Below are 14,510 nucleotides of genomic sequence, written 5' to 3'. Positions count from 1 at the left end.
AAAACGAGCGACAGACGAAAATTACTTCGATATCAAACAAAACTAAAGACCCGTCACTAAAAACTTTACTGATGACATTTATGAGCGGCCATGTTGGATTTACACGCGTCATGGCGACAGGAATGTTAGGGATTAATGGAAGTCAGGCGCGAGAAACAAATCATGAAAACACATTGTTAACACTTTTCCTTAATAAATTTTATGGGAAACTACAAATGTAAAAATATATATATATATATATTTAAATAAAAGGAGGAGGTCTTTGTTATGGGAGAGCAGCGGAGTTGCGCGTGTTGCCCGAGCAAACTTTAAAATAATAATGATGCTGCAGCCACCAGCCCTTCCACGCGCCGAAGAAACACCGGTAATTCCCACGGTACAGCACGTGGAAGTTTCTCGCGAAACGGACTAGATCAGCGTGGAATGCCTCAAATCTCCTAGACGCTAGCTCAGCGGAAACACAGGACTGATAAAAACTAAGTCGAAATATGATTTTGTCACGTACGATTCTAAGAAGCCCAAACTGCAACATCCCGATTCCCACGGAAGCGTACCCCCAGCGGACCACCACCCCGTGGGGGATGGCATTATAAATAAGCGATGCAACATAGCGCGGCGTTCATTATTAGTTCATTATTCGTGCATTATTCGTTCATTAGTTTGCGATCGTTTGTTACTACGGCTCATTATTCTTTGCGTCTAGAAATTTGTATAAGTATTTGCGTTTCGGGGTCTTTAGTTTTTCGATAAAGAGAAGAGAGTCGCGATTAAATAAAGTAAAATTTTAAGTCTTCATTACGATATCAATTCAGTTAGCAAGTCACTCAATTTGTATCGAAATAGTTTAATAAAGTAAAGGTTGATAGAAAACTATATTCGAGATTAAATAATAAACCCAACAACCTTCGACGATCACGGGGACAGCTGGAGTGATGGCACCAGATAGCACCTTTTCCTCAAGGTAAGCAAATTAAGTTTAAAAAACTTTCTTCGTCTCTGGCAATCTCGTTGTCCTCGAGAATTGAATCAAAACCTCCTATCATCGATTTCATTTACGGTTTTAAAGATAGAAATATTGCTTAAATTTTAAACAAAGGAGTTGTCCGTTGTGTCGGCTTGTGCGAACGGTGTTTTCAGCTACTGAAACACCCACTGATCTTCGCATTCCTCCTCCCATTGTTGGTAAAATATTACCCATCTTTGGGCAAGGCTTGCGAAATCACACAAGTCCCGCTCAGAAAGGACTAATAAATATATCGTCGGGGTCAATTGAAAATCAAGGACGATACCGGTATTGCTATTAACCGATATTCTTGCCATTCTTGCATGCGATTATAAGAAAGATATAACAAAACAATCCCCCCTTCGGGAAATTAACCAAAAGATCGTTCGCTGTGTCGGCTCGTGCAAACGGTGTTTTCGATTATCGAGAACACCCATCGATCTTCGCCTTCCTCCTCTCACTGTTGGTAAATTATTACCCGTCTATGGGCAAGGCTGGCGAAATCACACGAGTCCCACACAGAGAGGATCGTTAGAATTATCCTCGATAGCTAAACTCAAAAGGCAAGAAAATCGTGGCGACAGAATGCATCGGGGTAAATGAATTGAGTTTCGGTCTTAACAGCGAAATTAAAGGAGAAGACGAGAAAAGAGTCAAACGAAAAAATAAATTTATATAAAACAACAAACAATCTCACATTCCTATCTAATCCAGCAACGCTAAACTATATATATCTAGCTAATCAAATATATATATATAATAACCTAACCCATTTCACATTCCAGTAAAAATCCGTTCGACGAGGAAAAATATTTATTGTACCCAGCTTTAATCCTCTCCCGCGCTAGTATCCCTGCGCATAGCAGGTTAGCCGAAAAGTGAAATTCGTTTACCAGTTGCATTAAGCGTCAGTTAACGCTACCCATTAAACGCAAAGGAAAATAATAAAAAATAAAATATTTTGAAATAGTCTTTGGACTATTTCTGGTGGCAGCAACTACCGTATTAATTAATAACCTAAATCGGAATTAAATACACAATAATATCATTTTAATTTATTTCCTTTCCGATTAAATTCAAAACTCAAACTCAACTATAAAAAAAAAAAATTTTTTTTCAGTAAAATTCAACCTTAGATTTGATCGATTTAAACAAACAAATTGATACGTAACAGATTAGTAGTTATAAATTTTTGGTGGCAGCGGTGGGATACGATTCACGGAGGATTAAAGTTGGTTTAAACGATTCGACACGCTCCATAGTAGATTAAAGTTGTCACGCTCGATTAATAAAATATATATTTAAGAAACAATGGCGACTGTAGTAGAATCGTTAGACGAAGAAATGGTTTTGACATTGTCGGAAAAGCTTAAAGCATGGGATGCGAACTTTCGCGATATGAGTGCGAAACTCGCCGAATTACAAAGCGGATTGTTCGAGCTTAAAACAAAACAGGAACCTCAAACACCCAGATCGCCGCCGACAGCGCAACAGGAAACAGTCCAGACAGGTGGACATACCCAACCAATTAAGCTAAAAGACGCGATCGAATCGGTGCCAGTGTTTGACGGATACCGACCATCGGTATTCCATTTTTTAAGAGCTTGTGAACGCGCGCGAAATATGATTCCCAGATATCAAGAACCTCAATTGGTAAAATTGTTAGTAAATAAGCTTCGTGGACACGCGTTCCTCGCCATCGAAGACACGGAATTAATGAGTTTAAATGATTTCGGAAACAAATTAAAGGATCTATTCGGCCCAAAGAAATCTCTTAACGAATATAAAGGAGAATTAGGAACGATATTTCAACGACCCGGGGAAGATATACTAGATTATATGGATCGCGTTAGAAATCTTAGATTAGCAATAATGGACGGAGAAAGAGGCGACTACGGCATTATATCCCCCGACGTACAAGATACTATAGATTGGGAAACGAGAGAAGCTTTCGTTAACGGACTTCCGAACGAGGTATATGTACGAGTAAAAATAGCAGGATACCATACTTTAGAAGATGCGTATCGACAAGCTGTTAAAGCAACACACGAATTGAGACAAATAACCGACAGAACGCGACCCCATCGACCGACACTCTCGAACTATTATAGACGCGATAACGCACGTTCCTCGAACACTAATAACAATATCAGAAACAACCGCCAAGATCGAAGATCAGTACCTCCATCGCAGAATTTACCGAATACTAATAGACAAAATATCATGTGTAATTATTGTAAAAAACCCGGACATTTAGTGAAGGACTGTTACAAATTTAAAGCCCGAGTAGACGCCGGATTAATCGTACCCTACGCTTCGAGACCGTCGGGAAACCAAACACGTCCTTCGGGAGAATGGGGCGAGCCACGAGGGAACAATACGCCGAATCGCCCAAGAATACAAGCGGCAATCAGGCGACCGGCGCCGACGGCAACAAACAGGACGAAAGCAGCCACTCACGCGAGATCAACTCCACCACTCATAACGAGAGACGGAGCGAACGAAAGGCCGACAATAAGATCGAACGAACAGCCACTAAATACTGTGGGGGAGTCATCCCACAACCAAACGAGGCCACAGACAGAGAATCCAGAATCTCAAGACAAAAGGGAAAGAGCGAAACACAAACAACCGGCGAAGGAAAATCATCAAGAGTTGAATTCAGATTCGGAAGGCGACCTCTCCGAATTATTTCAGTAAAATTTAACGATTCTCCAACGACCCCAACTGCACGAATAGTTTCCCCAAATCTAAAAACTAAAACGAGTTTATTGTTAGACTCTGGATCGGAAATCAATATTATCAAGAAACCTGCTTTACCCGATTCAGCCATCATCGACGAGAAAGAATTAATTGAAGTGCGAGGAATTACGGCAACGAGCCTGGTCTCCCTAGGGCAGACGGTAATACAGCTTGCGGGCCATCCGGTTATTTTTCATGTAGTCGATGATTCATTGCTAATCGATCAAGACGGAATCTTAGGATCCGAATTTTTTGCAGGTTGTAAAGCTTGTTTAGATTATGAAGGAAAACATATCAAATGGGGAAATATTTATATTCCCTTCGACACTAAGGAGAAAATAATTATACCGAAGCGAAGTATAATAACGTGTTCAATTAATATCGCTAATCCAGAGATAAAAGAGGGATTTATTCCAAGAATCGAGCCGAGCAAGGGAATCTATTTTGGAAACGCAGTTGTGAGGAATCATAAAGGAAGAGGCTATATAAGAGTAATAAATACTAACTCAAGAGATTACGAATTTACAACACCGACGATGGTGATTAAAGAATTTGAAAATCCCTCCCCGCTTCCTAGGACAGCGTGTAATACAGTTCTAAAATCGAAGGAAAGCAGATATGAAAAAATTAATGAGTTACTACGACTCGAACACTTGAACGAAGAAGAAAAGGAAAATGTAAAAAAATTGATTCGTAACAATCAAGATAGATTTCATATTCCAGGAGATATATTGGAAGCAACCGATGTTCTAGAACATAGAATAATTACTACGGATAATATACCAATCAATACCAAACAGTATCGATATCCACCAATACATCGAGAAGAGATAAATCGACAGATTCAAGAATTACTAGATACGGACGTAGTGGAACCATCAATATCTCCATATAACTCCCCGTTATGGATCGTACCCAAAAAACCCGATTCGCAAGGAAACAAACGCTGGAGATTAGTTATCGATTATAGAAAATTGAACGATAAAACGATTGGCGATGCCTTCCCATTACCCAACATTACAGAAATATTGGATCAATTAGGAAGTGCAAAATATTTTTCCACGTTTGACTTAGCATCGGGCTTTCACCAGATCCGTATGTCACAGGAAGATGCCCACAGAACGGCATTTTCGACACCATACGGACATTTTCAATTCAAAAGAATGCCCTTTGGATTAAAAAATGCCCCAGCAACATTTCAACGTTTAATGAACTCAGTATTATCGGGTCTGCAAGGAATAGAACTATTCGTCTATCTGGATGACATAGTGATTTATTCCAGGTCTCTCCAGGAACACGAAATTAAATTTAATAAATTAATGGAAAGACTGAGGACAGCCAAATTACGATTACAACCCGATAAGTGCGAATTTTTACGACATGAGGTGAATTATTTGGGACATATAATTAGTGAGGATGGCGTGAAACCCGATCCAAAGAAAGTCGAAGCCGTATCAAAATTTCCACGACCAAAGAAGGCGAAAAATATCAAACAATTTCTGGGACTAGCAGGATATTACAGAAGATTTATACCCGATTTCTCCAAGGTCGCGAAACCATTGACACAACTATTAAAGAAGGATACTCCCTTCAAATGGACGGAAAATCAAGAAGATGCATTCAATAATTTAAAAACAGCGTTAATGACGAAACCCATTCTACAATATCCAGACTTTTCTAAACCCTTTAACCTTACTACAGACGCATCGGGATACGCAATAAGCGGTGTACTGAGTCAAGGGCCAATTGGAAAGGATTTGCCGATTGCGTATGCCTCAAGACTATTAAATTCCGCTGAACAAAACTACTCTACCATAGAAAAGGAGTGTCTGGCAATTGTTTACAACGCAATGCATTTCCGACCGTATCTTTACGGAAGAAAGTTCACTATCGTAACCGATCATAAACCTTTAGTGTGGATGCATTCTATCAAAGATCCTACTTCCAGAATTTGGAAATGGAAATTAAAATTATCGGACTTTGAATTTGATATTGTATACAAAGAAGGCAGAGCGAACGCAAACGCAGACGCACTGTCTAGGAACCCTCCGGAAGTTTGTTTACCAATCAGGAAAAGAGAGGAAGTCTCACCGATTCGCTATCCTGTCCCAAAAAGATTCGAAATAGACACGTCAACGGAAGACTCTCCCGTGTTCGAAGCCAAACCACGCGTCCTACCTCAACCCACTGACCTTACAAAACAAGGAAAAATTTCTACTCGAAAGCATCTTACACTGGAAAGAACACCCGTAAAATATTTCGACGAAGCATTAACCGAACTCGACGTAAACACAAATAGAGGAATAACTGATCAAGGAAAAAGGCGCATGGACATAACAAGCGAAGAAGAACCCTCCGCCGAAATTCCAAAACTAACTCCACAACGAGAAAAGGATACGCATGTCTCAAAAAGATTTAAACTGGATACGTCAACCGAAGATTCTCCCATATTCGAAGCCGAACTACGCGTCTTGCCTCAATCCAGTGATTCTAAAAATCAAGGGAAGGGTTTTACCCGAAAACATTTTACAATAGAAGAAACCCCCATAAAATATTTAGACCAAGCACTAACAGAAATCGATGTAAGTACAGATAGAGAAATAACCAATCGAGAAAAAGAAGACACGGACACGACAAGCGAAAAGGAAACCTCCACTGTAGTTCCAGATCTAATTCAACAACAAGAAAAGGACACGAGACCTACGATAATTGCGGAACTAAAAATTTCGGAAACCCGAGACTCGATTGCGAGAGTAAGTGACCATAAAGTAGTATTTATAGATATACACGGCAAACCGATAGACAAAGGAGCCTTAGAAATGAAGGAAACGGGAAAATTGCCTCGTTACGAAGATTTAATGTTAGAGAAAGCAAGATTGAATTACGATTCTGGAAAATACATTATATCCCTACCGATAAAGGAAAATAGAAATATTCCAATAACACCAGAAAATTTATTAAACTCGCTAAGATCTCTATTAGACGTAGTGAATGAAAAACAGTTAACTTCGTTTAGCATTAGCAAAGGAAACTTAGAGGAAATACCCTGGCGATATACAATCAGAAAATTAAAAGAAATATTTATGGAAAAAACCTTATCCATCACCATTTGCACTGGAGAAGTAATTACTCCACCTGTGGAAGCGCGGAACAGCATAATACGAGAAAAACATGAATCAAGCGTAGCAGGACACAAAGGAATTACCAAAATTTATCAAAGAATACGACAACACTACTATTGGGAAAATATGAAAAGGGAAATTCAAGATTACGTAAGAACATGTAAGGAATGTCAATTGAAGAAACTCACAAGAATAAAAGCAAAACAACCAATGGTACTTACAGACACACCAGGTAAAGCATTCGATAAAATTAGCATGGATATTGTGGGTCCATTACCCAAAACTCAAAAAGGAAACGAATATATATTAACCATCCAAGATTTGTTAACAAAATACTCAATCGGGATTCCACTAGGAGGAATCTCTTCAGCCGAGATAGCGGACGCTTTTGTAAAGCGATTTATTTGTCGTTTCGGATCACCGAGGGCTATTCTCACTGATCAAGGAACGAACTTTACATCCTCACTAATGAAGAAAGTAGCAAAGAGATTCCGCATCAAACAATATACGACGGCATATCACCCACAAAGTAACGGTTCAATTGAAAGATCTCACCACGTACTGATTGAATATCTGAAACTATATATTGAAAATTCCAGAAATTGGGACGAATGGGTAGAGTTAGCCATGTTTTCCTATAATATCTCTGTACACGAAGGAACGAAATTCTCCCCGCACGAATTAGTTTTTGGACATTTAGCCAGAGAACCTACAGGTGAAGCGATAATCGAAGAGAACTTAGAACCGACATACACAGAATATCTCGAAGACCTGTTCGATAAAATTAACACCGTACAACGAATGGCAAGAGAAAATTTAATAAAATCCAAACTAAGATCAAAAGAATATTACGACCGACGAATCAACCCCCAGGATTTTAAGGTAGGAGATTCGATATATTTACTAAAAGAACCCAGTAAAGGAAAATTCTCCGACCAATATACTGGACCATATAAAGTGCCAGAAATCTTGCAGAACCAAAACGTCAAGATTGAAGTAAAAGGGATTCCGCGAACGGTGCACTTAAACAAACTAAAACTAGCGCATAACCGAAATAAGCAATGAGTAAAGTGATTTCAGTGGGCAACGTAGTGCAGTAGTGTATGTTGTAGTGCTGTTCATCGATACAGATATCGAACACCTAAAAGAAAAGGAAAAAAATTATTATGTGTACTCTAATTATTGTTTGAATATAAAACATGTTGATTTAATAAATAACTAAATGAGTGAAAGTGAAAGTTACCTTAAGAACAAGTGATCAACCAATAAGGAAGTGTACGTGCAAGTACAGGTTATGGATCGTTGTTCGTGGAACATAATGTATGACAGCTACCTAAAATAAGTGAATAAATTAGTTTCAATTGTCTCAGTGCAAAATACGAGGTTACCAAGTGTTATAACTATATTGTGGATAAATTAAAAGGAAGTGCGACACCGTTCGTCGAATAATACAGATAGCGGAAACCTAAAAGAAAAAAAAAGAAAATTATCAGGTGTACTCCAATTATTGTTTGAATATACAACGTGTTGATTCAATAAATAATTAAAAGAGTGGAAGTGAAAATTACCTTGTGAACAAGTAATCATCACACGAGAAGGTTTACGTGCAAAATAGGTTATGGATCTCTGTTTGCGGAACACCATGTACGACAGCCAGCTGAAAATAAATGAACAAATTAACTTCAATTGCCTTAATGCAAAATACAACATTACTAAACGTTATAACAATACTGTGGAAGCATGGCGCTGTTTGTCGAACAACACAGATAGCGGAAACCTGAAAAGAAAAGAAGTTTATTACGAGTGCTCCCATTACTGTTCGAATGTGAAACGTGTTAGTTCAACGAATAACTAAAACGGTGAAGGTGCAACTTACCTCGTGAACAATTAATCACCAGACAAGGAAGTGTACATGCATGAATTTTGCAGATTAACAAGAAGAAATAAAGTAGCTGATAAGTGTAGAAAGAGGTTAGAAAATAATTAAGATAGATTAATTGAAAGTAAAGGGATATTTTATTATGTATTAATCTACGTAGTATTGTTATATTATTATATCTAACATGTAGAAGCGAATTTTGTAATGCACAATAGCGGTCGCATGCACAATGCATTATACACATATTAAATTAAATAAACTAAACAGTACCTTTATGGGCACAGATATAAGACGATTGAAGACAACCGTAGTAAGTATTTAAGACATATCCAAGAATCAGGTGATGTTGTGGAAATGCTCTAGGTAAGTGATGGGGCATCGAAAGAGTAGAACCTGAAGAATTAAAGACAATGTTAATCTAACAAATAGATTTTAATCACTAATAAGGGAACTAACTCACATCATACACAAAATAATAGCAAATAGCAGTTACATGCAATAATAAATTAATAGAAAAAATAAGAAAGGTTAATAAACACAGGAATAGGTTAGAAATTAATCAAGATAGACTAACTAAATATTAACAACATGACAGAACTCGGTGCAAAAGAATAAAGCTACGCTATGCAAAATATCTGGTAACACAATACACAAAAAACATTAACTAAATTAAACAAGAATTATATAAATGCAAGTCGTGTATAATCAAAACAATGACTATTGAAATTCGGTAACAACACAATCCATGCTATCACATTTAAGTAACACACGGTATTGACACACACAATATCATGAAACACAAAACAATATTACAGAAACACTATAAAATAAATTATAATAACAAATTCACTATTTCAACAACACGCTATTGTCGACATTAAACAAACGATACACGCAAGCGACCATGTTGAAAACTCGTCACGCGCACCCCAATACATTTAATAGCCAATACAATGCAATACAGCATTATAATGGCAATGCTAGGTACTGAACAAAAAATATAAAAAAAAAAAGGAGAAAAAAAGAGAAGGGGAGAGAGAGATAAGGGAAAAATATATATAATAACAACTAACATAACCATAACATATTATATTATACACATACAGGATAGGTCCGAACAAAACTTATAAAATTTATAAAATACATATATTAACTGTTCTCATATGTATGTACAGAACAGGTGGCGAGTTCATCAATATATCTATTAATATTAATAATTATAACAGACGACGGCAGCTGCCAGGGAACACAGTATGTAGACCCATACGGGAGCTGGGAAAAGGTCGTCGTACAAGCAACAGTGAGGATAAGTTTAAAATCAGCAGTCGTGCCAGTACGGATCGAGGCGAACAAAATTCTACTGAAATCAGGAACGGTATGTACCTTTAGCGAAGGAAACTGTCTAGACGCTGAAGACGGATACACTTATTGGCAACCACAACCACCCTCACCATGCAAATTTGATCAGTACGATGTACTATATGAAGGAATTGCTACAAAGATCCAGGAAATAAAAACCAACAGAGAATCAGCACAACCAGTTTACGCACTAACAACGCAGGAAGTAACATTTGCACTGACTAAAACCGAAGAACAGCCACAGTGTGGATATACCCTACTATCCACCGAACACCCCAAATTGTTCCTATTAGAAACAACAAGAGGAAATACGTTCATCTCCAAAAGGAAGACAGCAGTCGAAAACTTGGACATATTCGCATACGTCAACTCAAAATTCATTTACGTAGAGAAACATATTAAACGACAAATGACAACATTGTACCATGATATATTGACACAAAGATGTACCATGCAAAAGAAACTAATAGAGAATGCTTTAAGCTTAGCAATCTTACTGCCCGATGAATTTGCCTATACCATAACCAAAACTCCAGGACACATGGCCCTGATCGCAGGAGAAGCAGTCCATATAGTCAAATGCATTCCGGTACAAGTAAAAGTACGACATACAACAGAATGCTACTCGGAACTACCTGTTTGGCAAGGGAATCGCACCGCATTTTTAACGCCAAAAACACACATTCTAACGCAACACGGAAACTACAGAGAATGTAGCGCGGTACTACCTACACTATACAATATCGACGGACTCTGGCACAAATTCGTACCAAAACCCATGGAAACAATTGCACCACAGGAACTCCGCCCGGACGTACGTCAAACGTGGCAATATTCAGCACCATCGTCGTTGGCCACGAGCGGAATATACACCCAAAAGGACCTCGACGCACTTCGGGACCACGTCATGTTCCCGGCAGAAAAATCTGCAGTTTTGAACACATTGGCCAGAGGAGCAACAGGAAAAACAATCGTCCCTGGAACAGTAAACATTCTGGGAATAATGGACGAAAACACATTAACGACAATAGCAAAAAATACCGTATCAAGCTTATGGAATGGTTTTATGGAATTTGGAACTGCCAGTGCAGCAATATTTGGAATACTTGTAATATTTAAATTAATCAAGACGATAATAGATATAGCCATACACGGATACCAGTTACGTGAAACTTACGGATGTGGAATCGCCCTATTAGGAGCAATATGCGGCTCATTTACCCACCTGCTACTATACCTCAAAGGAAAACGAAATATCGATGATCAAACGGCACAACCTAGAGGAATATCGATAACACCAGTAGTCACTCAACAACCAACGCCATCTACATCCGCCTTGAGCGAACTCAGAGACACCATCAGTCAAATTTCCTTTGGAAATTTGAACTCCAAGGGAGGGGGTGTCACGTCCCGCGCTCCGCACGCGCCGTAACGAGAACAAGAAAACTATTCTATACAAAACGCGCGAATAAAGATTTGAATACACAAACGAACACACGGCGCCGCGAAACTAAAGGAAGGATTAACAAAGTGAGGGGCGACTAATAAATCCAATCGGTATAAAATAAAATAAAATAAATAAAACCAGCTAACGGATTGAACGAGTTACGAACCAAACAAATAAACCAGGAAATAAGAATAACTACAAAAGGGGAAATAATTGAAACGCCAGAAATACAAGTATATATAAATATATTTTAATCAATCAACTTGGAGAGTTACATACAAGTATAAACATATATGCTAGGCATGTAATAAATTAGTAAATATTAGAGTTAGCGCTTATAATACTATGCAATAAATACAATATTATCAATTTATGAAATATAAGTATATACAAAGTTAAAAACTAATAGTCTAACGAATACATAAAACATACAATATTGTATTATTAAAGAAATAAAAGTTACATTGTCAGAAACATATATATATATGTGTGCGCATTCTATTAAACAGATACATACTCAAAACTAGCCTACGTTCCGGTAAAGAGTTATAAAATAAGAACTACGCTACGAAACATGCATGTCTCTATACAAACATATAAAAATCTATATTCTAAATTACTACTAATCTATGTGCATTCTACAATCTAAAATACATACTTAAAACTAGCTTACATGCCGGTAAAGCATTATAAAATAAGAACTACATTATGAAACATGCATGTCTCTATATAAACATATAAATAATCTATTTTCTAAACTAAAACTACTATTAATAATCTACAAAAGAAATAGAACACACAACGCAACACTTGGGACTAAGCGACAACCTGTCGATAGCCCAAATGCTCAAAATAATTAACACCGCAACGACTTGAGGAATTACATACAGAAATTCTATCATCAAACACAAATATGTAAACACACATTAAACGCACAATAATCTAGAAACAAAACCTTCAATACTATGTTGTCACAATACAAGATATATATGTATATATGAAATCAAATGATTGACACATAACCTCAAATACACAACACTATATCACTAAAGAATCTGAATGAAAATCACTTTGCCAGAAATATATACATATATACGCGTGCGTGCGTGTGTTCTATCTTATTAAAAGAAATTAATATAAAATAAATAATTAACATTTCATTTCGTATGAACACTATATGGGCAAGAGAGATATGCATATAAATACGTATATATATATATATATATATGTATGTATGTATGTATGTGTGAGTGCATATGTTTTATATTATCGAATACTCTATGAAATAAACTACTCGAAACAATAAATAATGCAATCGAAGAATTACAAAACATTAGTTATACTGAAGTGACACACAACATAAACATATATATATATACGTATATTCACACGAGTTATACTATTTAATAATATTAATAAATAAATGTTCTAATTGCGGTAGAATAAGGAAAAACGAGCGACAGACGAAAATTACTTCGATATCAAATAAAACTAAAGACCCGTCACTAAAAACTTTACTGATGACATTTATGAGCGGCCATGTTGGATTTACACGCGTCATGGCGACAGGAATATTAGGGATTAATGGAAGTCAGGCGCGAGAAACAAATCATGAAAACACATTGTTAACACTTTTCTTTAATAAATTTTATGGGCAACTACAAATATAAAAATATATATATATATTTAAATAAAAGGGGGGAAATATAAAATTAAAAAATTAACAAATGTAAAATAGATAACCTAACACTATCAGACTTAAAATATATATATATATATTAATATATATATATATATTTAATATATATATATACACACACATTGAACACAAAACAAAATATGTCAAAATTAATAATAATAAGGAACATCAAAACAGCGAACCAACCAAATTGAAGCAGCTACAATAAATCAAAATCGAAGCAAGGAGCTCCGGGATAAAGTTCGCTGAACTCACACATACACCAATAGCGCACAACAGGGGAAATTCCCTTTCTCCCAGAAGCATGGTGACGAAGATGCGCCCTCCAAAACCTCTTCGGGAATTTCATTCGCAAAACGAACTTTCACGCAACGCTCGGTATCAACGATTTCAACCAGAGGGGGTTCCCTCTCCAATATGACGGTCTCCGCATCGAAGAAATTCTCGTCGAAAGTAACCAAATCGTCAAAACCGAATTTCGACACAGCCTCGGCACTAATGTAAAACAGTTCCTCCAAACTCCCCGACACTCGTGGTCCATCACAAGGCCGCATGCGCTTGATGGGTTCCCCCGAGTCGCCCATGGGCTCTTCGGAATCCCTCTTTCGCTTGGGCTGAAAACAACACGGTATATTTTAAATAAAACGAAACAGGACGAATCAAGCAGACTAAAAACAAGACTAAATACGTACCAGGGAAGTCTGGAAAGGAACCTCTGATAGAAACGACTCAGCAAACATGGTTCGAACGTCGATCACCGAAGCCTAAGGAAAATAGCAAAAAAAAAGGGAACAACAATCAAAATCACAAAACAATTTTAATATGCAAACATCCAAACTTACGCAAAACAATTCGATGGAGGAGGTCTTTGTTATGGGAGAGCAGCGGAGTTGCGCGTGTTGCCCGAGCAAACTTTAAAATGATAATGATGCTGCAGCCACCAGCCCTTCCACGCGCCGAAGAAACACCGGTAATTCCCACGGTACAGCACGTGGAAATTTCTCGCGGAAAGGACTAGATCAGCGTGGAATGCTTCAAATCTCCTAGACGCTAGCTCAGCGGAAACACAGGACTGATAAAAAACTAAGTCGAAATATGGAATTTACATTTTGTCACGTACGATTCCAAGAAGCCCAAACTGCAACATCCCGATTCCCACGGAAGCGTACCCCCAGCGGACCACCACCCCGTAGGGGATGGCATTATAAATAAGCGATGCAACATAGCGCGGCGTTTATTATTCGTGCATTATTCGTTCT

General features: G+C 37.5%; 2 protein-coding genes across 5 annotated transcripts; both read right to left on the bottom strand.

The window, feature by feature from the left end:
• Nucleotides 1–7,784: 7,784 nt before the first annotated feature.
• LOC117241357 lies at nt 7,785–10,924 on the bottom strand. 4 transcript variants are annotated; one of them, XR_004494954.1, is made up of 6 exons: nt 10,838–10,924; nt 9,017–9,139; nt 8,599–8,644; nt 8,436–8,524; nt 8,111–8,332; nt 7,970–8,008 (listed from the first exon to the last, which is right to left on the bottom strand). XR_004494954.1 is itself a non-coding variant. In XM_033507297.1 (6 exons), the coding sequence occupies exons 2-5, from the start codon at nt 9,123–9,125 to the stop codon at nt 8,160–8,162; spliced, it is 285 nt and encodes a 94-aa protein (XP_033363188.1). In that variant the 5' UTR covers nt 9,126–9,139; nt 10,838–10,924; the 3' UTR covers nt 7,970–8,008; nt 8,111–8,159. The 4 variants fall into 4 exon arrangements, 3 of the variants coding, with proteins under 3 accessions (XP_033363189.1, XP_033363188.1, XP_033363187.1); XM_033507297.1 differs by having other exon boundaries at nt 8,111–8,200; XM_033507296.1 differs by lacking the exon at nt 7,970–8,008 and having other exon boundaries at nt 8,160–8,200; nt 8,256–8,332.
• A 2,468-nt stretch (nt 10,925–13,392) lies between these two features.
• On the bottom strand, nt 13,393–14,425 carry LOC117241356. Its single transcript, XM_033507294.1, has 3 exons — nt 14,094–14,425; nt 13,944–14,015; nt 13,393–13,865 (listed from the first exon to the last, which is right to left on the bottom strand). The coding sequence occupies exons 2-3, from the start codon at nt 13,989–13,991 to the stop codon at nt 13,503–13,505; spliced, it is 411 nt and encodes a 136-aa protein (XP_033363185.1). The 5' UTR covers nt 13,992–14,015; nt 14,094–14,425; the 3' UTR covers nt 13,393–13,502.
• Between the last annotated feature and the right edge of the window lie 85 nt (nt 14,426–14,510).

Source organism: Bombus vosnesenskii, unplaced genomic scaffold (assembly GCF_011952255.1).
Source record: "Bombus vosnesenskii isolate JDL3184/JDL3185 unplaced genomic scaffold, Bvos_JDL3184-5_v1.1 scf7180000015746, whole genome shotgun sequence".
Lineage (NCBI taxonomy): Eukaryota > Metazoa > Arthropoda > Insecta > Hymenoptera > Apidae > Bombus > Bombus vosnesenskii.
Note: the sequence above shows the minus strand (reverse complement) of the source record. Positions and strands in the feature narration are given on the sequence as shown.

Coding starts and splice junctions, on each gene's coding strand:
- LOC117241357 (XM_033507296.1), bottom strand. CDS start 9,125: ATGCCCCATCACTTACCTAGAGCATTTCCACAACATCACCTGATTCTT. Junction 8,645..9,016: donor TTATATCTGTGCCCATAAAG/GTACTGTTTAGT, acceptor TTTTCTTTTCAG/GTTTCCGCTATCTGTGTTGT. Junction 8,333..8,435: donor GATGATTACTTGTTCACAAG/GTAATTTTCACT, acceptor TTTTTCTTTTAG/GTTTCCGCTATCTGTATTAT.
- LOC117241356 (XM_033507294.1), bottom strand. CDS start 13,991: ATGTTTGCTGAGTCGTTTCTATCAGAGGTTCCTTTCCAGACTTCCCTG. Junction 13,866..13,943: donor TTCCTTTCCAGACTTCCCTG/GTACGTATTTAG, acceptor TGTTGTTTTCAG/CCCAAGCGAAAGAGGGATTC.